A 25498-nucleotide genomic window follows, 5' to 3' on the forward strand; every position below is an offset into this window, starting at 1 on the left:
TTTGACAGCAATATTTTACCTGAGAAATTAAGGTCATGGTTTATAGGTGTGAGGTCGGGCCTTGTTTTCCTCCTTCAGATGAGATATTTTAATTGCCAGAGGATCAAATGCGTGTCCTCCCAAAGTTTGAATGAGGCTATCTATTGGGCATGTAGATGGGCATCCCACAAGGGCAGTAGTTGTGACCAAACCCCTCAATGTGCCAACAGTGCAGAACTGCACCCTCCTTGTTCACCACAATTATCACTTTTTAACAAGCAGAAAAGAAATTCAAGAGTATAAAATGCTTGATCACCTGTCATATCAAGATGTGAAGAAAAAGTCGGAAAGACTTCATCCAACTGATAAGGTCACAAATTTTGTGACTGTTGTCACAGTCCATACCTTATGCAGTGATAAGGTCTCACACGACAGTCCTGGCCCTGGTCATACTCCAGGGTTTGCATCACAAATTGGGAGAGGGAATGTCAGCTCCCATATCCCCTACCCCTATAGCACTGGTGGTACCCACACCACCAGTGGGACCGAGGTGCTTAGTCATCCTGTGGCATCATCAGGGGTGAGGGCACCTGTCAAGGTGTCCTTCTCTCAAGACAAGAGCCTAGGCTCATTGACGATGGATAACATGGCTGCGATCTGGTAGCGGAATAATCACACCCATCTTTCCCATTCGCCATTTTCTCAGACCTGACACAAATGCTCCGTCAATGGAACTGTAATGGTTACTATCGCCATATGACTGAATTCAATCTTTTACTGGCTGCTTATTCTGTAATTGGCATAGCGCTTCAGGAAACACTGTTTACAGCAACACACCTCAGTGTTCTGAAAAACTACAAACCCTTCTGTACCAATTGTGGTAATGTTGAGTGTGTCCGGTGGGATCTGTACCTTAGTACGCTCTGATATTTTTAGGAAGCAGGTGCCTTTTATCACTGCACTAGAGGCCATGACCATTAGTGTCTTTTAGTCGGTTTGGATGACTATCTCTAATGTTTATCCACCCCCATAGGATCTTTCCATTATTATTTGCTGTTAGAGTTAGTGGAAAAGTTACCTATCCCCTTCCTCTTACTGGGAGACTTTCATGCCCATAATCCTCTGTTGCATGGCGACACTGTCTCACACAGGCTGAGTATTTCAGAATTGGAAGTCTGCCTACTCTACACTGGAGCTCTAACACATTTCAGTGTGGCACACAAAATGCACACAACTGTTGAACTCATAATTTGCAATCTGAGTATCTTACCCCTGTTTCAGTGGTGCATCCATAGTAATCTTCGTGAGAGCAACCATTTTTCTATTGTTCTCAGCACTCGGACACCTGGAACATGCTCCGCTTTGGTCACTTCGGGGAGCTGACTGGTAGACTTTCTCCTCTACAACCACTTTTGCCGTCGGTCATGCGAAGGATATTGAGAAAGTGGTACAGGATACTGCTGCAGCAGCAACAATACTCTGCTCCTCTGGCTCATCTCGATGACCGCTGGTGCCATGGTAGTCTAAGATACAGCCACAGCTATCAGGGAATGCCGAAGGGTGCTTCAATGACACAAGCAGCATCCTTCTATGAATAATATAGCAGCATTCAAGAGACTCTAGCCAAAAGCGCATTTTTTAAAACAGAAAAGGAAGCAGGACTATTGGGAGCAGTATGTATCATTTATGTGATCCCACATCCTATTATCCCAAGTATGGACTAAAGTCTGCCGACTTTGCAGTCATCCACAACCCACAGTGGTTCCTGACATTCTTGTTAATCGTAACATCTGCACTGGTCCCGTGATATATGCTGAATGTTTTGTGGCAAACTTCACTGAAGTGTCTGCTTGCAGTAATTACCGTGCTCATTTCCTGACCTGAAAACACCTCACTAAGTGCCTCCTGCTACCCTTTCATGCACATGGCTTTCTATCATACGACATCCCGTTTAAGGAATGGCAGTTTCACAGCACTTTTGCTGTTGAGGTACAGTCCTTGGACCTGACAAAATCCACAACCAAATGTTCACACGTCTTCGTGTGAACAGCATGAAACATATCCTTGTGCATTTTAATTGTGTTTTGTAGTAAGGAGAATTTTGCTCAGTGGCAGTAATGTATTATTGTTCCTGCCCAGAAATCTGGGAAAGGATCCACATATTTCAACTAACTACTGGCTAATCTCTCTGACAAATGGGCTGTGTGGGGTATTCAAATGAATGATCAACCGCCTTCTATGCTGGAGCGCAAATATCACAATTACAAAGTGGCTTTCAGGCTTTCCAGCCCACCATAGATCATTTGGTTCGTCTGTAGTGCACAATGCTTTTACACACCACTAACATCTGATAGCTGTATACTTTGACCTACAGAAGGCATACAGTACCACCTGATGACATCACTTTCCATCTACACTGCATGAATGGGGGTTTCCAGGGCAGTTTACCCATTTTTATCCAGCTTTCCGTATCTCCAACTTTTCTGGTCCAAATAGGCTCGACTCCCAGCAGCCAATGTATACAGGACACTGGAATCCCACAGGAACCGGTTCTGAGTACAATACTGTTTGCTTTTGCCATCAATGGTATCGTAAATGCAGTGGGCCACAGAGTCTCTCCATCACTGTATGTTGATGATCTTTACCTGTACTGTGTCTCTGCAACACTAAGCACCACAGAGAGCCAACTTCAGGGCCTGTATGGAGAGTACAGGACTGGGCCCTGAATCATGACTATCAATTTTCAGCTACAAAATCCAAAGCTGTGCATTTTTGTTGACTCCAGACAGTGTACCCGCACCCAGAAATTTGTCTTGGTGTCCGGTTGAAGTTGTCAAAACTTTTAAATTCTGAGGTATTTTATTTGGCAACAAGCTAATTTGGCTGCCATATGGCCACCGACTCAAAGCAACTTGCATGAAGAAGCTGAAGAAGCCTCTCGCGGGGCACAGACTTCATAGTTCTGCTTGTTCTATGGATTTGTTGCCTGTGGGTTGGCAGCACCATCCATTCCAAACTTTGCTGGATGCTGTACACCAAACTGGCATGGGGTTGGCAATGGGTGCCTTCCATACAAACCCTGTTGACAGCCTCCTGGTGGAAGCTAGTGTCCCACCACTGCAGATTAGATGACAGCAGCTTCTGTCTAATTACACAGTCCCAATCTCATCAGATGCTTACCTCCCATGGTCAGCACCCTGTCCAGTGATAGGATGGACTTCTTTTTGTGATTCCAAGAAGGAAGCTGATCCTACCCTTATCTGACACCTGTTTCGTTCGATCCTCCATGATTATTCTAGTTCAGTATGCATCTACATGGATATTGACAGATCGGACATGCAAGAGGACATGGAAAGCACAACAAACTTTCTGATCTGCTGTGATTCCATGAGTTGTTAAAAGGCATATCCCTGTGTTATCCCAAAAATCTTTTGATTGTCAACATTCAGGACTACTGGTTGACCTCTACAGCTTTGGAAAGACAATGACCTTCATCTGGACACCAAGCCACATAGGCATTCCAGGAAATGAACTGCTGACTGTCTAGCTAAAAAAGCAACTACAAGAGGTCAACTGGATGTTATAATACCGAACTTATAATTACAACTTTGGTGTAATATTTTGAGGCCCTGGGAATGGGAATAGCAGGCTACTATGACGCTGAACAAGTGAAGAGAATTAAGAGGTCCTCTTGGAAAGATGCCATTGTGTTGTGCCGACTAAGTGTTGGCCACATGTGACTCACCCCCAAGTTCCTTCTGCACCGGGAAGATCGTCGTCCCTGTAACAGTGATAGTCTACTGACGTTAGTGCATAGTTTTGTTGAGTGTGCCCTGCTGGCTGATCTTCAGCACGCTCTCAGCTTACCTACCTGGCTATATCAGATGGTTGCAGATGGCGAGACAGCTACTACCAAAGTGTTACATTTCCTGAGAGAAATGTGTTACGGGTGGTTGTGCGGGGGAGAACTTCCCCCTGTGGCAGGTACCCGTATGTGAGTGCAGGTTACTTTCTTCACCCCCTCACCTTATTGTGCATTTAGAACCTCTTTTGCAAGATGCTGCCTGGGTTATCTCTGTTTCCTTTTACCTATTGTCACACTACTGTCATACTCTTTTTCAAAATCTTTGTGACTTCAACTATATAAGCCAGTCAAAGACCCACTTTTTCACTCTTTAACTTTTTATGCATTTCTCTCATGAAATGGAGGAACTGATGACCCAGTAGTTTAGTCCCTTTCAACACACAATCCTCCACCACCACCACCACCACCACCACCTGCATTATACATTTTGAACAACTTAAGAGCGTTCTGTTCTCAAGAACACTTCAGGCTTGAGATGAACCTAAAAACTCCTTTCTCTTTGCTGCAAATATATCTTTCTTGTGATCACTCCCTCTGCATTCTTTACGTCTTTCACCAGCCATAATTGATTTAGCAATTGTATTTAGATAACTGACTGGATCCAAACAGATTTGCAAGAAATTTGGCACTCACTGTGTTCCAAATCTCTGTTTGTTGAAATGACTTGGGTGACATCCCTTTGGCAAAGAAACATGATTGTCAATTAATGTCATCAATCCTGTTCACTTTTGTGTAGAACTCCAGGTACTTTGTGGCCTTTAGTAGGAAATGTGCCACTACATTATAACATTGGAAATGACATTCTCTGTGGTTGTGTGAACACGGTCGTCGTCGTCGTCATCATCATCAAAAAATTTTGTTTCATGCTGAGATAATAAAATGGTTAATCAATTCATGATCCATTCTTGCAGCCAAAATTTCACGTTGTTTATAAACTATGTTTGCTCTAAAGGCCTGCCACATAAAATCACTTTAATAGGTTTTAGAATTTCTACAAATAGCATTTCATCATATGTTTTGTTGTCAATGTAGTGACAGCAGCAAAATTATAAATTCTTGTGTTTACATTTGTGTGGGAGTCAGTTCAGTTACAAGTAACGTGAATTTGATTTTGACAGGCCAATGTGTCACTACAGTGTTAACTACAAATGAAGAAGAAATATTTGTTGTACTTTGTTCCTTACTTTCTGGACAGAAAGTAATATAATAGGTGTTCATGGATATTATCTAATACAGCCTAATATTGGTGCAGTCAACAACTAGTTTCATCATTTTTTTTGAATGGTTTTCTACTTGTCGGCATTATGTACTGTGCTGAACTGAACTGTGCAGTATCTCTCTTGTCCTTTCAGAGCAGCCATGTTCCTTTATGTCATTGGAGAGACACAGTATCTGCTCTGTTCAAACTTTTGCTCATCTTTGCTAGTGGCTTGTCTTTATTGTTCAACTTCACCATGTCATAAAAGTCTCTTCTATTAGTTACCAAAATATCTGCTAGCAATGGGAACATATGAATACTGTTACTTATCAAACAATATCCTTTGTTCAGAAAAATATACTACATATTCACTTTTAGCTCACTCACTTAACACGAAAGACTTAATGTCAAATTGGAATTTTTTGTGGTGTATACTGAAGATTATGTGTAGGACATCATGAATGTATGCAGTTCAAGTTCAGAGCAGTGAATGCTCAATCATGGCAGTGGCACTAGCAACAGTTATGTTGGTCACCCAATAAAATAATTTCAGTTCCCTCCTCCTAAAAAAGAATGACCACCTACAGATTCAAGCAACTGAAAGGTTTCTTACATTTTTGCAACAACAGTACATGATCCAGACAATGACTGCAATCCTAAAATGAAGAAAATCTGGCCTATGCCTCATACTTGTGGGATAAACTCATGAAACACACCTCGCAACAGAGGACACACTGTTACTATAAAAAGGTGGCAGCAGCAGCTGATCATTCGTTTTGAGTAGGAGGGACCTGAAATTATTTTATTGGATGACCAACATAACTGCTGTTCAGGTAACTTCAGTGTTTTCCAAAATTACAAGCAACAGAAAAAATATTTTTGTTTACTTGTTCCCTGCTACTTTCCTGAATTGAAGCTTCATTCCTTTTCGTAACTGTCAATCCCTTAACTAAAATGCTCAAGGATTCCTCATTCATTAAGAGCTGTAAAAACGGCAAATCATACCAGTTTCTAGTACTTTGTAATCTAACATTGAGTGAGGTAACTTACTGGTAAGACATTAGAATATGTTTGGAACATGGTGGATCAATACCCATGGAACCATCCAAATTTAGGTTTTCTGTTGTTTCTTTAAATTGCTCAAGATAATAACTTGGAAGATTACAACGAGAGGAAAGAGGCTCATTTCTTCCTCAATGTGAGCTTTTCTGCATATTAAATAATTTTGTTGTCAGTGGGTCATTAAGATCTTCCTGCCTTGTTTCATAGTACAACACTAGAAACCATATGAGCATACAGGTGTGGTGCTCTAACAGGTAAGTGTATATGAAGCTCATACCACTACTAAACATGTGACAAATCCTGTGATGTTTTGGAGTTTGGCTAAAATTTTGAAAGAAGTCTCAGATAACTACATTATGCAAATACATACTTACGTAATGCACTTCAACAAGTGGTGCGCAAGATGAGAATCTGTTTTTGGTAGCAATTGTGCTAACATGACAAAAGTCACTCACAAACACATAAAAAGGTATTATAGTGGAATATTTACTATTTACAGTCATTCTTTTAGCACAGAGTAATTTATTTTGATTTATTATGACCACTGCAACAAAATTCTTGTGCTCACAATAGCTCTGGATAACAATGAAACAGAAGTCTTGTGTTTTATTATGTACTTCTAATTCTTTGTTCATGAGCATGGATGTACATACATTTGTTTTCAGTAGTATTACCAGAAGAATATTTACAAATATGTTTTGATAATTCTAAGTAGTTTTACTTTTCCAGGGCCGGTTTACTACAACACTGCAGCTTTGCTTTTGAATGCTGGTTACCGTTTATACTCAAAACCAGTTTTCTTCAACTTTTTCAAAATATGTTTGAGACTTGGATCTCCTGTGAAGGTATGCCATTTCATAAATTGTCAAAAGTCTCTTCCCATCTTCCATTTTAAATTTAATCCGTAATTACGTTTAAGGGACTGAGGTACCAGTAATCAGTAGAGAGAACTTATGTTGTTGTAGTACTTGAAAATGGTTTTTCCTTGCCATCATTATATATATATATATATATATATATATATATATAATTTTTTTTTTTACAGGGAGCAGACTTAAACAGTGGAATTTACTCTATTCAATGTGCGATAGAACAACATGACATCAAAGGAGGTTTAAGAATTTGTGCAGTTTGTCTGCTCAATTTTCCAAATGACCGTGATAAGATATTTCAATTGTGGGTGAAGCTAAAATGTGTCTCATCCAACAATATGGAGATTCAGGTATAGCATTATTGCCTTTCAAGTCTGAATTACTATTGAAAAAAAGTCAGCTAATTATCTAGCAAAGTGTGGAAAGATATTCATATTAAATCTTGCATCTTCCATGACAAAAGTGACATGCACAGGGGGGGATGATGATGGATGCCATGTTGAAGATTAAAATTACAGGAAGTGCTAATTCAACATTGGTTGTATGATCAGTAAAGCAGTGTATCTATAAGAAAGATGAAACAACTTTTTTTTTTATTTCAAATGTTATGTTTTTTCAGTTTACGTTTTTACCTATTTATTTCTTATGTTATTTTTGCATTTTGTAATATATTACTTTGCAGTCAGTTAAGTTTGTCGCATTGACACAGCCTTAATTTCTCCTTCTTCCTCTTGTTTTATGTCCTCTTGTTTTGAATCCAGAGTATAGTTTCTTTACTGAGTTTTTGTATTGTTGGTACATTCATCACTTTTAGTTATGTGCTTTTTTTATGTTTAATTTTTCTTCCCTCTCTTTTTTAATATTTATCGAAAGGAAACTCGTTTGAGAAATCAATGAAATGACAAGAACAAAGTATGACTGTCCTGTATTTAGCTTCTGGAGCTGAAATTCTTTGTACTCCTGTTACACATACTGCCTTTTTGCTGTGTGTCATTGTGTTGTAGTGGTTGCAGTCACTGTGTGGTGGTGTACAGGACACTGTTACGATTTCATCTCCTGCAATCATTTATATTTAAGTTTAGTAAATTTCTGGAAGAAATTAGAGCGTGTTCTCTGCTGAGGTAGATAGTTCAGCTTTGTATGTACTCACTAAATTTGCTTTTATTGTGAAGTATTAGTTGTTTTTGTTGACTATGCTCACATGACTGGTACTTTATTCTGGATTCTGTGTAACAGTTCAATGGAGACATCATGTCTTCGAAATCACCACCACCTTAGTTCCAGTAAGGCTATGCAAAAGCCATCACCTTAACAGACGGGAATGCAAGTCCAAATTTATACATTTTTTCTCTTATGGTCTCCATTGTCAATATATCAGTGTATACAAAAGTATCAATGAATCTCGCACACCAAGCATCCATTAGTATTTTCCAGGAAAATTGCTAAAAGGATTCCACCATGTCACTTTATACAACACTTGGGATTACATGGTGTACTTAACCAATGTCTATTTTACTGAGATAATACAACCCAGTCAGAGCTGGTTTAAGGCCCAAGTGACACAAGAGGCCTCTTAGGGTGACAAGTTATGAGGGTACCAGAGCCACCTCTAATGCAGAATGTGTTCACAAGGAGTTTCGTTATTAGTTGTGGAAATAACCCATTTACATGTACGCTGGATCTAAATTTATCTTTTAAGCGCTTACCAAGATCCTAATGTAAGGCAACTGGTTATAAGGGAAGGAGAAAAATGCCAAATGGTAACTTGCTTTTGTGAAGAAGAAGAAAGTAGGATGGAAGACACCAAATGATATGTTGCTTGTATGGAAACAAGGGACAGTCATGTATGCGGAGTGTTTTGGCACAGTGTCATACAGTAAGTTCTAATGCTATTAATGTCAATAAACTTTCACACCTGATGTAATTAATGGAATGATGTACACACAATTCTGGTTTCATTGTCACTGTATTAACAAACATTGAGGTTGACAGACATTGCAAAGCAAACTGAGCTGAAAACATAATGTTTAATTGAACTAAACACAGACTACACTATAAAACTCCTAGTGAAAACCATCTGATTACAAATAAGTTCTTTAAGTCACAATTGCACATTGTTGTTGTTGTGGTCTTCAGTCCTGAGACTGGTTTGATGCAGCTCTCCATGCTATTCTATCCTGTGCAAGCTTCATCATCTCCCAGTACCTACTGCAGCCTACATCCTTCTGAATCTGCTTAGTGTATTCATCTCTTGGTCTCCCTCTACGATTTTTACCCTCCACGCTGCCCTCCAGTACTAAATTGGTGATCCCTTGATGCCTCAGAACATGTCCTACCAACCGGTCCCTTCTTCTTGTCAAGTTGTGCCACAAGCTCCTCTTCTATTCAATACCTCCTCATTAGTTATGTGATCTACCCATCTAATCTTCAACATTCTTCTGTAGCACCACATTTCGAAATCTTCTATTCTCTTGTGGTCCAAACTATTTATCGTCCACGTTTCACTTCCATACATGGGTACACTCTATACAAATACTTTCAGATACTGATGTGGTAATGTGTCTCAAATTAGGTTTATGATTAAAACTTTTATATAAGCTATGTAAATAAAATAGACAGAAACTTCCACATGGGAAAAATATATTAAAAACAAAGATTCCAAGACTTACCAAGCGGGAAAGCGCCGGCAGACAGGCACAATGAACAAAACACACAAACACACACACAGAATTACTAGCTTTCGCGACTGATGGTTGCTTCTTCAGGAAAGAGTGAAGGAGAGGGAAAGACGAAAGGATGTGGGTTTTAAGGGAGAGGGTAAGGAGTCATTCCAATCCCGGGAGCAGAAAGACTTTCCTTAGGGGGAAAAAAGGACAGGTGTACACTCGCGCGCGCACACACACACACACACACACACACACACACACACACACACACACACACACACACACATATCCATCCGCACATTCACAGACACAAGCAGACAAGCAGACATATGTCTGCTTGTGTCTGTGTATGTGCATATGGATGTGTGTGTGTGTGTGTGTGTGTGTGTGTGTGTGTGTGTGTGTGTGTGTGTGTGTGTGTGTGTGTGCGCGCGCGCGCGCGAGAGTGTACACTTGTCCTTTTTCCCCCTAAGGGAAGTAGCTCCAACGGACAGGAATTTGTGTCATGAGGGTAACTACCGATGACAGAACACAGTTTTTCAGATTTGTTGTTTTACCTTACTGTAGGCATAACATTATCCTAGGGTGGAACTTCTTACAGGCATTACAAGTAGTCATAGACTGTGGAAGATTAGAGTTCCAGGTTAATGAAGCTACTCCAAGAAGTTAACACAACGATGATTGCTCTGAATAGCTGTTTACCAGTGGAATGGGTGGTTCAAAAATTGTAATGTTTTGTGATGACACAAACATACCAATCAAGGGTTACCATAGCAGACACAGCTCAGATGGTAGCTGAACTGACCTATTACAGGTCCACAGCTAACAGTTTAAGCCTTAGTCTCACAATGTCCTCTTATTACGCAAATTTGTATCGTCAATATAGGGATGATAACACCAGAAGCAGACATTAATCGTAATACACTAGATGAAAAACTTTTCTAAAATTCCATAGTGCCGTTTTTGTAAAGAGTTAAAATTGAATAAACTTGTAGATAAACTAATCAAGAAACTCAGTTCAGCTCGTTATTCCTCGAGAAGCGTCTGTCGCTCTGTTGATCTAAAGATAAATTTGTTGGCTTATTTTGCGTATTTACACACCTTCTAGTAAGGAACAACAATTGGGAGCCACGGAAGATGGGGACGGGGGCAGCACTGACTGTCCAGGGAAATTGATCAATGAACAGTACAGTCAGCAAAAGGAAAACATGTCTGGGAATTGACCAGAAAAATGCATTAGCAGTACCTTGAATTCCATGCACATGAAACTGAACAAAACACTATGCATATATAAGAACATTGGAAAGTGTATAACAGCCGAAGAAGAATGCAAGAGTCACTTAAGAAGATTTCTGAGCGTAGGATGTTCGACCCATGACTTCTGATACATGAGAATAGTACAGAATCTTCACAAAAGCTCAGCACTAGGCTCATAAAAATAAAGAAGTGAAACTCTAACACAAGAAAATGATTCCAACAAAATAAGCATGATACGTCCATTGAGGGGAACAGCGACTGGCCTCCACCGTAGGCAGTGATGGGGAAGGCTAGACATTGGTGGAACATGTGGAGAAACTTCCAAGAGTGAGCAACACAGAGACTTGAGGGACAACTGGAACTGGGCCAACGACAGATGGACTGACAACTGAATTGACTTTGTCAGAGACAGTTGCAGTGATGATGATAGGAGGGCTGGCAGACAGGGCCGGCGACTGCAAGATGGGTGAGACAGCTGTCAGTGACGTTGACAGGATGATCGACGACAGAAGGGCTGGCTGGGACAGGCCAGCTACAGACGAACTGACAATACCAACGTCATTGCAGAACTGGGAACGGCAGGAGGGTCGGTCTGGACAGGGCTAGAGACGGCTGGACTGACAACAGGTCTTAAGTTGATTCAGACAGGCTTGCCGATGACACTGGGGTCACACTGGCAAACTGACCGCTCGGTTGTCTTCTTTTCGACCCTTAGTCTACATTTAGTGATGTGTCAGGTTGTTCTTGCAATACATATCTCTCATCTCATCTTCATTTACATCCTCTTCCCTTTTATAATATTGCCTCCAAGTTCATCTCCCTCGTATAGCCCCTCTGTATACTCCTTTCACCTTTCAGCTTCCCATTCTTTGCGTAGTACTGTGTTGCCACCTAAGCTCTTGATATCCATTCAGCTGCTTCTCCTTCCTTCAAAGGTCTCTTTAATTTCCTCCTAGGTGGTATCTGTCTTTTTCAATATCCTTACATTCGTCCTCAAGCCACTCCTACTTAGCCATTTTGCACTTCCTGTTAATCGCATGTTTTAGATATTTCCGTTCTCTTAGGTGCCTGCTTCATTTTGCTACATTTTGACATTTTGTCCTTTCATCAGTTAAAGTCAGTATCTCCTGTGATATCCAAGGACATCTTCTAGACCATGTCTTTTTACCTCTTTGACCATCTGCTTGCCTTCACTATTTCATCTTTGACAGCTGCCCGTTTGTCTTGTACTGTATTCTTTTCCCCTGTTGTAGTCAATCATTTCCTAATACCACCTCCGAAACTATCAATGATCTCTGGTTCTTTCAACTTCTCCAGGTCCCATCTCCTTCATTTTGTACCACCTTGAAATTTCTTCAGGTTTAATTTGCAATTCACAACCAGTAAAGTGTGGTCAAAGTCTGCATCTGTCGCTGAAGATGTCTTACAGTTTAAAATTTAGTTTTGAAGTCTCTGTTTTACCATTATATAATCAATCTGGAACCTCAGAGTGTCTCCAGGTCGCTTCCACATATGCAACCTTCTTTCACTATTCTTAAACTAAATTTTAGCATTAATTAAATTGTACTTTGTGCAAAATTCTACTAGGTGGTTTTCTCTTTCATTCCTTTCTCCCCGCCCATATTGAACTACTATTTTTATTTCTCTTCCTTTTCCTACCATCAAATTCCAGTCCTCCATCACAGTTAAATTTTCTTCTCCCTCAACTATTTATCTTATTGTACATATCTTCAATCTATTAATCATCTGTGGGGTTAGTTGACATATAAAGTTGTAGTACTGTGGTGGTTGCTGGCTGTGTGTTCATCTTGACTGCAATTCTGTGTTCACTGTCTAGTTCATAGTGGCGTACCCACATTCCTATTTTCTTATTCATTGTTACACCTTCTCCCGCATGCCCTGTATTTGAATTTGTATTTATTGCCCCGTACTTGTCTGACCAGAAGTCCTGTTCCTCCTGCCACCGAACTTCACTATCTCCCACTTCATCTGTTTTAATCCTATCTGTTCCCTTTTTAAATTTTCTATCCTACCTGCCCAACTATGGGATTTAAAATTCCATACTCCAACCTGTAGAAAGCCAGTTTTGTTTCTTCTGATGAAGACATCCTCCTGAGTAGTCCCTGCGTGGAAATTGAATGCGGGATTATTTTTACCTTTGGATATTTTATCCATTAGGACACCATCATTATGTAACCACACAGTAGCGCTGCATACCTTCAGGAAAAATTACATATGTGCTTCTCCTTGCTTTCAGCTGTTTGCAGTACCTGCACAGCAAGGCCAAATCAGTCATTCGTCCAACTTTTTCAGCTGCTTTCCTGCCGCTTGGATGCCTGTTTCTGTGTCTACATATGGGAATTTTTGTGGGTGTCTAATGATGCTATGTTCTTAATCCACTTACTTGACATGCATTTCTCCACGTGCAATTACTGAAAATGCTGTTTTTCCTCTTCATGAAGCACCCATTTTTGCTTTCCCTCTTCAGGAAGCACTCATTTTCGCCCTCTCAACAGGTACACCTCTGTTGTGGTTGCACCTACAGTATTGTTAACTGAATCATTGAGGTATGCAAGCTGCCCCACCATGGCAAGGTTGTTTGCAATGTTAACATAACTTTGCGGTGTTACACATAGATATTTCATTAACTTTCAGGCAGCACTTCACCAATACTTTACTTGAAAATTACAAGATTGTTTTCCCTACTAATTTGCATTAACTTCATTCATCACACCATATAAAAATTCTATCAGAGTCGTCCTGTGTCATCCTACTGTCACTTGACAACATTTCCGTTCAGTACCATGCCATTAGCAGACAGTCGGAGATTGTTGCTTACCATATCTGTAAACAAACAAGAGTGGTCCATTGACATTTTCCTGGGGTACTCCTGATGGTTCCTTTGTCTCTGATGATTACTTACCATCCACAGCTCATGGCTAGCATCGCTGCCTCTAGATCATGGAGTCAGAGGTTAAATTCACAGCCATGTTGGAGAATTTTTTTGCTTGAGGACTGGGTGTGTGTGGTATTCTAATCAAGTCTGCTCCTATTCTTTGACTCATTGAGATATGCCAAAATGGCATCTAACAGAAAGACTTGCACAAGGTGGCCGAACACCACCATACAAGGTCCCTTGGCCAATAATGCTATCTGATCGTTTCATATTCGCTCACCACCCAGGACAATGTACTGGATTCTGTTACTCAAACTACTCATTAGTACTGAAGCTATTCACATATGTGGGAACACATTCTGTATGCTCAGACCTTTAACAGTGTGTAGTATGGTACTGTGTCAAATGCTTTCTGGAAATCTAGGAATGTGGAATCTGCTGTTGCCCTCCAAGCACGGTTCACAGGATATTGTCAGAGAAAAGGCAAGCGGATTTTCACATGAGTGGTGATCTCTAAAACCCTGGTGATTTGTGGCTAGAAGCTTATCTCTTTTCACAAAATTTATTGTATGTGAGCCTAAATATGCTCAAGAATTTTGCCTTAAGCTGAAGTTAAGGGTATTGGTTTGTAATGTTGTAGGTCTGTTGACCCTTCGTCTATACCGGAGTCGTGTCATTTTGCCAGTTTCTGGGAACCTTTCACTGGGCAAGAGGACTATAATAAATGAAAGCTAAGTAAGGGGATAATGCCTCGGAGCACTCTCTGTAAAACCGAACTGGGATTCTTTCAGCTGCTTTCCTGTGGCATGAATGCCTATTTCGTTGTCCGACATATGGGAATTTGCATGGGTGTCTAATGATGCCATGTTCTTAATCCATTCTCCAGAGTGCGATGCACAACCAGTTTAAACTTCGCCCATCATCCCTGTACTTCATATAGGGATTCCCATGAATGAGATGTCTAATCATTTAGCCAGGAGAGTGACCTCACAACTGATTCTGACAATGGGGATACTGAGCCCTCATGTATGATTCCATCTGTGACAGGCATTCTTTTGCAGCTTAAACAGAGAGTGATGGGCTCACCCTCCTCCTAACAAAAATGCATGCCACTGCGGAGACCATTGCTGTGTGGTGTTCCTTATTCCTTTCTTTGCTGATGGAGTCCACAATTTTATACCACCTCTGTGTTAAGAGACACTCATCTGACCGAGGGCGTAATCTTTGTAATCGTGACAATCCCACAACCTTTCTAGTTTCCAGCATACCTGTGGCACCTTTATGACACTGGCTCACATTCTAGTGGACTCTGTTCTTCCTTTTACAACACTCTGACAAATGCAGGACCTTACGGATTCTATATACCTAATCCTGGCTGATGAAGAAGAAACAGTTTAACAGCTTTTAGGCTTCCACAGGGAGAGTGGGTTTCAGCCCAGACTTGAACTGTTCTGTACTGTACCATCTCAGGGGTGAAGCAGTTGGGAGAGGGTTGCCTCCTGCTGGCTGAAATTACCTGTGCCTTTTTGATCTTTACTATGATGTTAGTACCACCCACTTAATTTTGTATTGACTTCCCCTCCACCAGTGTAGAGGGATTTTGTTTATTTCATCACTGTATTAAGTTGGCGGAGGGATGGCCGTTAGAGGGTGGGGGTATTACCTCTCATCCTATACAAGCCTTGAGGAGCATCATTCCCCCCCTCCCTGGCCTGCAAGCCAACTTTACCCTAAATTCACTTTATATCTTGTGTAACTAGTGTAACCTCAAGAATTCTTGTTGCTCCAAGAACCTCTATTTACCATTTATACATGCAATGGAAATATGACCAGATGGCCTTAAAGGCAAGCTGGTGACCATATTCCTTTTAGGGCTTGTTTTCTTAACAGTGGACTGATGATATTGTAGTTCAGTACCAGAAGCCCATCACATGCAGAGTAAGGTTCACGGTGAGTTTGCTAGGTGGGATGCTTGACTGTTGGATAGCAAGGAGAGGGGATGGCTAGTTTTCATGCTGAAGCTCTCATACAATTTCAGATTTGACAAGCAAGTGGCATACTCCCTAGAATGTGGCAGTGCTAACATCCATCTACTCTGCAGTCTTTCTGAGGAATTGTAAAGGCTGTTTGGTAAAAAAATAATAAAAAGATCTTTTTCGACTCATAGCCTCATTCATCCCTTTCATAATGAATTGCCTATCATTTAAGGAACTTTCTAGAATGAAATTTTCACTCTACAGTGGAGTGTGCGCTGATATGAAACTTCCTGGCAGATTAAAACTGTGTGCCAGACCGAGTTCAGAAAGTTACATTTAAGGAACTGTTTATCATTTTGTTGATCATAGTTATTGTAATATTTTTAAATTAAGTAACCGTCTGCTCGAAATTTGAATAGTTCACAATGAAAAATAGGTGTTGCTATGAATTCACAGTTGGTGCATGTTAGGTCGTTCTTTGCTTCTTAAGAAAGGCAGCATATTGAATCTTTCTTTAAACTTGTCAGGAGATCTTATCTCTCTCCAGTCTTGCGAAAATGGATTGTATGTACCTCACTCATTTCTACTCGGTCATAAATGATACAGCGAGAGTGACATATCTATAACATCCCTCAAATCTCATAAACGGTTTGAGATTTCAAATTTTGGCAAATGATATCATGCAAAGAGAAAAGCATTTTACCTTCCTATTAATACAGGAAACTTCCTGTATCTACTATTTTTTCCTGCAACTGGAGGGTTTCCAGGAAATTAAATGGTCTATACTAATGTAATTGATGTTTCTGCTTCCAGAAATGCAATCTCTTTCATATCCTTGTTGATGAGGAGGAAGCTGTATGTTCAGAATTTCCAGGGGTGAACATGGATAACTGTGATATCAACGAACTTTTAGTTGCAGAACTACAATATTATGAACCATACAGGTGTGTTCCTGCTGATTTGCGTATTGCATGTGTTATTAATGATTATTAAACTTAGCATAGTTTAGTCACTGCAGTTATTGAATAAGCTAATTTCAACGTTCTTACAGTGCGAGACTATGGTCAGCCATCGAATCTGCTGGTCGTACATTGTATGTCTTGGATCCCTGCCGTATTGATAGCAGTAGAGGCATTGATGTGTATTTGAAATGTGCTTGGCAACAGGCAGACGCTGAGAAAACAAAAAAGGCCCTTGCTGTGGGGAAAGAAAGAATTGCAATGCTCACCAGAGCTGAGAAGGTAAATAGTTAGTGCATTTGAACAATACATTTTGGAAATAGCATTGCAAGATCAATTCAGAGGAGGCTTTGCCAAATTTGCAGATGTTCCTCTGAATGGAGAAAAGATTGTTGATTTTATTTATCACATAGTATGTAGTTATATATTTTTCCCATGTGGAAGTTTCTTTCTATTTTATTTACATCATCATAGTATGTAGTTATTTATTTATTACAATGCTCATACTTACTTTTGTTTGTTTATTGAGTTAATTTTGTGCGTTAGATAGGATGGAAAAGATAAAAGTGTGTAAACAAAAAATCAGGTACTCATTCATGTACTGGAAAAATAATTTTCAACTTTTGCAAATAGTGCCAGAAATACCTTAATTTAATATGTACACTTTGTAAACATTGCTTCCCATACATGTGACATTTTTAAAACTGTGTGGATATTACTTAAGCAAAAACGGGAGTACGCAGGTGCTCTTTTGAAAATGTTTGAGGGAGGCTCTCAGACACCTAAGAGCACAGAAAATTTCAGTATTTTGTGAACTACTTTTCTTGATAATAACTTTCTCTCATTTTGTCCCTCCAAAAAACTGGTTACACAAAGAGAGAGATTAGACTACAAAATGGAAATAAATATGTTAGACACAGGTAAATATCATTGAGTGATGTGTATATGTAGTGTTTCAAAATGATATAGAGTGAATCAGATTTAAACTTTGGCCCTGTGTAAACCCAGTGGAGCTCAGTAGGAAGCTGCTACCGTTCTTCCCCCCACCCCCTCCCATATCTTTCACTGGAGTAGATGATGCACATGTAATTTTGGAGATACTGGGTGAAAGATATAAATCCTTCTTCAATGTGAAGTTAATACATGCATTATTTCTTGCAGGAGAAATCTGATGAAGAGAAGGTGAAGATTCTTGGATTTCTAGGCGACACTTGTTTTACAGTGTACATCCTTGAATTGAAGTCGCTGCAGAAAAATCAGCAGGTAATTATAGCAAGTAAAGGAAAATTTTATTTATTGGAACATACACTACATAGAAAACAGTTGCTTTTCTCCATTTTAATTGCTGGGTGAATTAGAGAAAGGGACTGATCAAACCTCTAAATGATGTGGGTAAAATGGTGATACCATGACAATATTTAAGTTGTTTTCCCTTTTATTTAGCTGTTACTTTCCCAGTGGATTAGAAACATGGTTAGCTTAAAAAGTTTTCCAACTAGCTTACACGGAGTTATTTATACTTAAATTTAGGTAAATTTTCATCACTGTCATAACATATCACTACTGTTGCAGCACTTGTAGTACTTGATAGAATGAGGATAATATTGTGCAATTGTCACCAAATCTTTTATTATAAAACTTGATAATATTATGTAAGGATAAGAGATACGCTTAGTATAACTTTCAGCCTAACAATTTGATGTGGCTGTTCACAAATCCTTCCAGTTTAATGTATTTCTTGATGTGGCTGTTCACAAATCCTTCCAGTTTAATGTATTTCCTGAAGACCAAAAATTGATAGAAAACCTTCTTTCTCTGCAGCCTTTTAGTAAGTGACAAAGACGTTTTATCAACAGTACAATCCATACATCAAGCAACATAATTCTGACTTCAAAATATGTGTTCAAACAAACGTTAGTAATCAGAATGAGATTTTCACTCTGCGGCGGAGTGTGTGCTGGTATGAAACTTCCTGGCAGATTAAAACTGTGTTTAGTAATGTCAGGGATATATTTATTACTGAACTGGAATTTGTACTTCAGAGTACACAAAGTATAAATTATATTTAGTTTGCATGAGGATATCAAAGATCAATTACGTATCATATATTTTGTCTGGTGTTTATTTACTGTTTGGGGTTGTGAAGTGCTTCTAGAAAACTGACACGGGATGATTATCTTTTGTTTCTCATGTTTTCTGTTGTAAAAGTTAAATGATTTAATTTCTTACTAAAATATGTGACCACTCCTCTAGCCAAATTGTTAACATTGTTTCCTTCAGTGTGGCAGGACCCAGGTTTGATTCCTGGTACCTCCTCGGATTTTTCCGAAGTAGTGAGGTATGGAGGGGGATCCACTCAGTCTCATCAAATCACATGAGGAGTTGGTTGAACAAACAAATGGTGGTATCATTAGGATTCATCAAGTGGTAATAACGGGTGGAGGGATAGTGACATACTGATAAATATCCCACAATTCTAGATCACTCCACATTTTGCCTTGTAAGCAAAAGTCAGCCAGTTGGAACAAGCTTAAGGCTTAATCCATAAGTGGTATTTAAATGTTGAAGTCCATTTGGTCATTGTTATTGTAATGGTATTCAGCCCAAAGGCTGATAAATATTTTTTTTTTTTTTTTTTTTTTTTTTTTTAAAAAAAAAGCTCTCCATGCTAGTCTGTGTTGTGTAAGTCTCTTCATCCCTGCATAACTATTGCACTCTACACCCATTTAATCCTGCTTCCTGTGGTTGTGACTTGGACTCCCTCTACAATGTTTATCCCTGCCCCACTTCCATTCATTGCCAAATTAACTATTACTTGATGCCTCGTGGTATATCATATCAACTGATCCCTTCTTTTGGTCAAGATGTGACATAAATTTCTTTTCTCTTTGATTCAGTTCAATACCTCACTATTAGTTATCCAGTCTACTCACCTGTTTTTCAGCATTCTTCTGCAGCCCCATATTTCAAAAGCTTCTATTCTCTTCTTGTCTATGCTTCTGATCACTCACTGTTCAGTTCCATACAAGGCTACTGTCTGGAGAAAAACTTTCAGAAAAGACATCCTAACACATGAATTTATATTAGACATGAACATGTTTCACATTGCTTGAAAATTTTTCTTGCTATTGCAAATGTGTCTTTTATATCCATCCACTGCTTTCCATGTCTCATTTCCTGTACTGGTTATATCAGCATCATGTCATTTTATGTGAGTACATCCCATTACCCCCATTTTACTTTTATTGGTGTTCACTTTATAACCTCTTTCCATTCAGACTTTTTAAGTTTTCTGCTGCCTCTGGCAGAATTACAATGTCTTTGGCAAACCTCAGAGTTTTCATTTCTAATTCCTGAAGTTTAATATCTTTGAAAATGTCTCCTTGGTCCTTAGTCTCCTTTACTGCTTACTTATTGTACAGATTGTGTAACTAGAGACCTGAAAAATTTGTCATAAATGCAAACATATTTGTGGATTTTACGTAATAAATGCTATTTCATAGCATGTTGTGTTCAGATGAACTATTTTATCAGGAGTAGCTGAAGATAGTTTTATTCTCCGCATATAAGTGTCGAAAAAGTAACCAATTTGCAGTTACTGGTATTATACAACACCTAGTGAAAACTGCCTGGAAAGAGGATGTGCATAAATACTTGTTTGCAAAATAAAGAGCATCTATGTAAAAATGCAGTGATGCATCATTGTAACTGTAGGTTAAGCTCTGATGCAGTCTCAAACAGTGAGTGGTTGAATGGTCTCATCGCGTGCAGTAACATAGGTCTCAGCCATGGACCTAGCATCGTAGAATGAAGAAATGAGTGTGTTTGTCTGCTAGCAAAAGTTTCATGTTATGCTAATATGCATACACTGTAACCTGGCACTTTTAGGCATAGGGCATTTCGTAGCATGGTTGGATATGATACCAGAAGAGCTTGGACTTAAACTGCCTTGTTTATGATGCTGCCAACCCCAGCAAGTTATTGTGCTGGGGCAGTTACCAAATATTTTATGCCCTTCGCTTTGCTTTGCATTATGCCTAGCTTTTATTTCCATTTCTTATTTTGAAATGAGTGAACACACTAATCCTGGTCCATCATGAGGTTAGAATAGAACTATCAGAACACAAGAAGGATCCATGATCCCTATAGTCATATAGTTCTGCTTTCGCATAAATATGAAACATGGATGTAGGTTAGCTGCGCTGTGATAGGGAGGTGAAGTTTGTTCCCTCACACAGCTCCTTGCCCATCGGGTGGTAGTAGTTCTCCTTTGTTCGTGCTCACTGCCGACTGCTGCATTGTACTACATGCTCTATAGTGACCAGAAAACAAAAATGATCAATGTGTTTTGACCACACTGAGAGTCATCCTGTAAAGTGCGAATAGAGTTAATTTTGATTTTACTTCTCATCTAAGTACTTTCTCAACTGCATATGGAGCGCTGTCTCATGCCTCACAAAAGGACTCTACAGTATGCTAATCAGGACTTACATACTACAGATTTTTGAAATGACGATTGATAAATTTTTGTAATTATTGAACTGGGTGCGGGGGGGGGGGGGGGGGGGGGGTTGAGAGACAAGAAACACCTTAAATCAGAGACCCACTCTGCTCACCAACAAGACTGTGCTGCTGCTTCTCAACAAAAACAATTGTATGTTAAAAGCTTAAATAGAGGCAAGAAAAAACTATTTAGGAAAAAAAATTTGTAGTTTTTGCAAAAGCAGATACTGTGCTCACAAAGCTCTTATTGTAGAGAGTAAAACTATTAATTCTCTTCTGTTATTATTTTACCTCTAATAATTTTTTTCCTGTCAGTTCAGTCTTGCAGCACACAGTGTCGAAAACTTATAAATTTATGTGTCTAATCATCTACAAAGAACAGTGCTTATTTCAGCAAGTATAATGCTGATATGGCTAAAATAGGTGTTAATTTCACCAAAAATAGATGGTACAATTTCAGACCCCTATGAATAACATGGGGGATATGCTACAACCTAGCATCAGTCGCTCCTCCACCACCTCCCTCTATGTCCCTCGATACTTACAATTGCAATCTGGTTTTGCTCCCTGTATTTTATCCCAGTTACATTGAGAATTTCAGAGTATTCCAGTCATTATTGTCAAAAGCTGTCCCTAAAGCTATAAATGTAAATTACCTTTTTTCTACCCATTTCTTAAAGTAGTTGCCTCTCGTGTGCCTGCATTTTTCTGAAACTGAAATTGGTTTGCTCTTCTGTAAATAAGTTGCATTAGTATTTTGCAAACATTACTTATTAAACTAATGGTTCAATAACGTTCATATCTGTCAATGTCAGCCTTATTTGAAATTGGGGTTCTTACATTCGAAGTAGGAGTGAATTCAGCCTGTATCAAAACTTGGCTCCTCTTCCCTTTCCATAACATCATCTTAAAGTTTCTTTTCTGTATATGAACCTCCTGTAAATTCCTTCCACCTTTCAGCCTATCGGTCTTTGCTTAGTAATAGTTTGCCCTCTGAGCTTTTCATATTGATGCAGCTTCTTATATTTTCTTCCAAAGTTTCTTTAATTTTCCGATATGCAACATTTACCATTCCTGAAGTCATGCACATTTCTGCAGCTTTGCATTTCGCCTCTAGTGTCCTTGAGAGGTCTGTATTCCCCTTTGCTTGCTTCACTTACTGCATTTCTGTATTTTCTTCTGTCATCAGTTACATTCATTATCTTGACAATATTATGAAAAGGAAAGTTGCTACTCACCATAACCCACTTTCCTTTTCATAATATTGTCATTATTCCATCCTGGAAATTTATTATGTTGTCGGTTATTCAAGGGTTTCTACTGGGTTTTGTCTTTTTACATAGTTGTTCCTCTGCTGACTTCACTATTCCATCTTTCAAAACAAGCCATTAGACTTATATGATGATCCTTCCTCTGGTTCAGTCAGTAGGTGCCCAATGCCCCTCAGTCACCCGGGTTTTGTATTGTTTACATTACAGTAAACATGTTTCATTTGTTCCATAAGAAGAGAGGAGTCTTGGGTGTGGAAGTAAGTTAAGATGTAAGTGTTATTTGAGTGCAGTAAAATAGAACAACTTGAAAGTATGAAATGTAACATTGCAGACTAAAATATGAAAAGGCATCAGCATGTGGACAGTAGCCATGTGTGTATGTTTGCATTATTTTAGTTTGTTAGCTCTGAAGGAAGCCATTGTTTGAATGCTTAGTGATGATCTCAATTACCATCATTTTCTTCTTGTTCTCTCGTTCTTAGCTTATTGGTCAAGGGTAGGTGTTGCGGATTCAAGGTGGTGTTAAGAAAGGTGAGATTCTGGATAAGTAAGATATTCAAAGGTTTGTCTTTCCAGTAAATCAGTGTTGACAACTTAATCATGGTTGTACCAGAAACAGTTGCAGCTAACGATAGTTACCCCTTGCTGTATCACAATCATTCTATTAATCAAGATGCCACTGTTTTGCATTTCCATCCTTTCCCTGCCCCTAGGTTTCCTATCGTCTTAAAAGTTGATTATTACAGTTTCTGTAGAATATGTTGAGTACATCCAGTGGGTTCCTGTTGTGTGAAAGTGTCGTTCAGGTTTTATCAGTATCCCTGCTGTCACACCACCTCGAGGGAAGGAATACACATCAGTTCCTCTCCCAATGTGTGCCCATAATGACAATAACAAATGACTCGCACTAATATCTTATTAACCCCTAAAATGCAATAGAGGTATAATACTACAAAATGACAAGAAAAAATGAAAAATTGCCCTGTAAAACTAGTTTTGTGATACAAGTTTGTATGGCTCCCTGTATGTTGCACAAGTATCTAGTAGCACATTCTTTTTAACCTTCCTTGAAGCCTTGCTTTGTTGTGATACCATTACTGGAATGTTTGTTAATACATCTTATCACACCATCAAATGGCTTCATTCTTCTAATATATAATAATCAGTGTCTTGGTAGGTAACTGTATGTTAACATTGACCCGGGAGGAAATCTCTGTAACCAGATATGAATCATTGTATTTCATTAAAAATTCCTTAGTACCCCTTTTGACATGTATGGATTGGTAACCGACACCCATGAGTCAATTCTGAAATGTGGAAACTGACTAGCTCACTGTGTCCCCCACATTCTTGGCATTCCAGTGATTTTATATTGGCTTGTTGATCTCTGCGAAATACCTCTTGCATAGTTTTTGCAAATTTCTTCACTGACTCAACATCAGACCCTAACTTCAGATTTAGTACAGTGAAGGGAGATGGTGTATATCTTCTGTAGGACACCTCTTAGGGCAAGAGGCCAGTACTGGTATGGACATTTAGAATTATATGCACTGACAACATAACTGAGGTCAGTCTTCGTATTGGCTGCTTACTTAGTAACTCACAATCTTCTATATTGTTTGGTTATCATGTTTGTTGATGAAACGGGTTTGTCTGTAACTTGTGAACACAAAGTATGTGGCGTAGGTGTTTCATCAAATTGGATAAGAAGTTAGTACTCTGATCAGTTACTAAGGTTTGTGGCACAGCAGATTTAAGAATCCGGTTATTCACTAATGCTGTAGCCATCTTAGCAGTTTGCTGGTTGGAAATGCTGTCATAGAGATAAACATCAAAAAATGGTCAATGATTATTAAGATGTATTTATTACCAGCTGGAGTTCTGTTGAACTGACTTAAATGTTAACTCCAGTCACTTTTTATGGCTGAGATCCGTCCACTGTGCGCAAGATGTGGAATTCCACACATATTGATCTACATCACATATTGAACGTGCATATTTTACATCTCTTGTATTGCAAGTTCTTTTATTACTAAGTATTTAGAATGGCCTGCAGAATGCAGTAAACAAATTAGGACACTTTCTTTTGTTATTTTCTATGGGCACAGCATGTAATTAAGATCTGTTAGTGTTGTTACTGTAAATTGTATTCACAGTCCTGGGTAAGTGGAGCACATATATTAGTTCTAATGGAATCAGTTCAGGTTTTGCTGAGTTGTGAAATGCTTTTACATTGTAGTGTTATCTTTGCAGTTTCCAGCATAATGGAAACCTATTATTCCACATGGGAAATCGTACATATGATCTTCTGTTGCCGGCCGCTGTGGTCGAGCATTTCTAGGCGCTTCAGTCCGGAACCGCGCTGCTGCTATGGCCGCAGGTTTCAAATCCTACCTCAGGCATGGATGTGTGTGTTGTACTTAGGTTAGTTAGGTTTAAGTAGTTCTAAGTCTAGGGGACTGATGACCTCAGATGTTAAGTTCCATAGTGCTTAGAGCCATTTGAACCATTTGATCTTCTGTCATGGTCCTGCAAATGGAAGCAATCCCAGAGCCTATGTCTTTTATGCTGAAAAATATTCAGGGCACAGGGTGCCGCCTGAACAATTATTCAACCATCTTTACCAGCTGCTAGCAGTTCTGGGTTCATAGATCCAATAATTGCAGGAGATGTGGTTCACGCATGATGGAGCTCCAATGTTTTCTCCAAAACATCTGAGAAGACATCACACAGACATTCAATGGGCAATGATTTGGACGGGCAGATTCAGTACATTGGCCAATTCGCTCCACTGCAGTTATTCCCTTGGATTCTGGGTTGTTGGGTCACACTTGAAATCATTGGTGTATGTAGGCCCTGTCAATGAGATACGAACACTGTGGGAAAGCTTCGTCGAAGCAGCCAGCAGCAAGTTGTACTCTTCACTCGCTTATTTCTCTCATAGTTTAATATGTAATTTCTTTGCGTGTTTTTGGGTACTTGCGTAGTTTAATT

The 25498-nt window shown here is 39.3% G+C and overlaps 1 protein-coding gene across 1 annotated transcript in view; it reads left to right on the forward strand.

Moving 5' to 3' along the window:
• Nucleotides 1–25498, forward strand: part of LOC126273459 (uncharacterized) — a 232339-nt gene that overhangs the window by 111389 nt on the left and 95452 nt on the right. The window contains exons 5-9 of the mRNA XM_049977016.1: nucleotides 6834–6949; nucleotides 7150–7326; nucleotides 16585–16715; nucleotides 16823–17012; nucleotides 17892–17993. Of these exons, the coding sequence (XP_049832973.1) occupies nucleotides 6834–6949; nucleotides 7150–7326; nucleotides 16585–16715; nucleotides 16823–17012; nucleotides 17892–17993 (716 nt within the window). The remainder of the gene's footprint in view (nucleotides 1–6833; nucleotides 6950–7149; nucleotides 7327–16584; nucleotides 16716–16822; nucleotides 17013–17891; nucleotides 17994–25498) is intronic.

Source organism: Schistocerca gregaria, chromosome 5 (genome assembly GCF_023897955.1).
Source record: "Schistocerca gregaria isolate iqSchGreg1 chromosome 5, iqSchGreg1.2, whole genome shotgun sequence".
Classification (NCBI taxonomy): domain Eukaryota; kingdom Metazoa; phylum Arthropoda; class Insecta; order Orthoptera; family Acrididae; genus Schistocerca; species Schistocerca gregaria.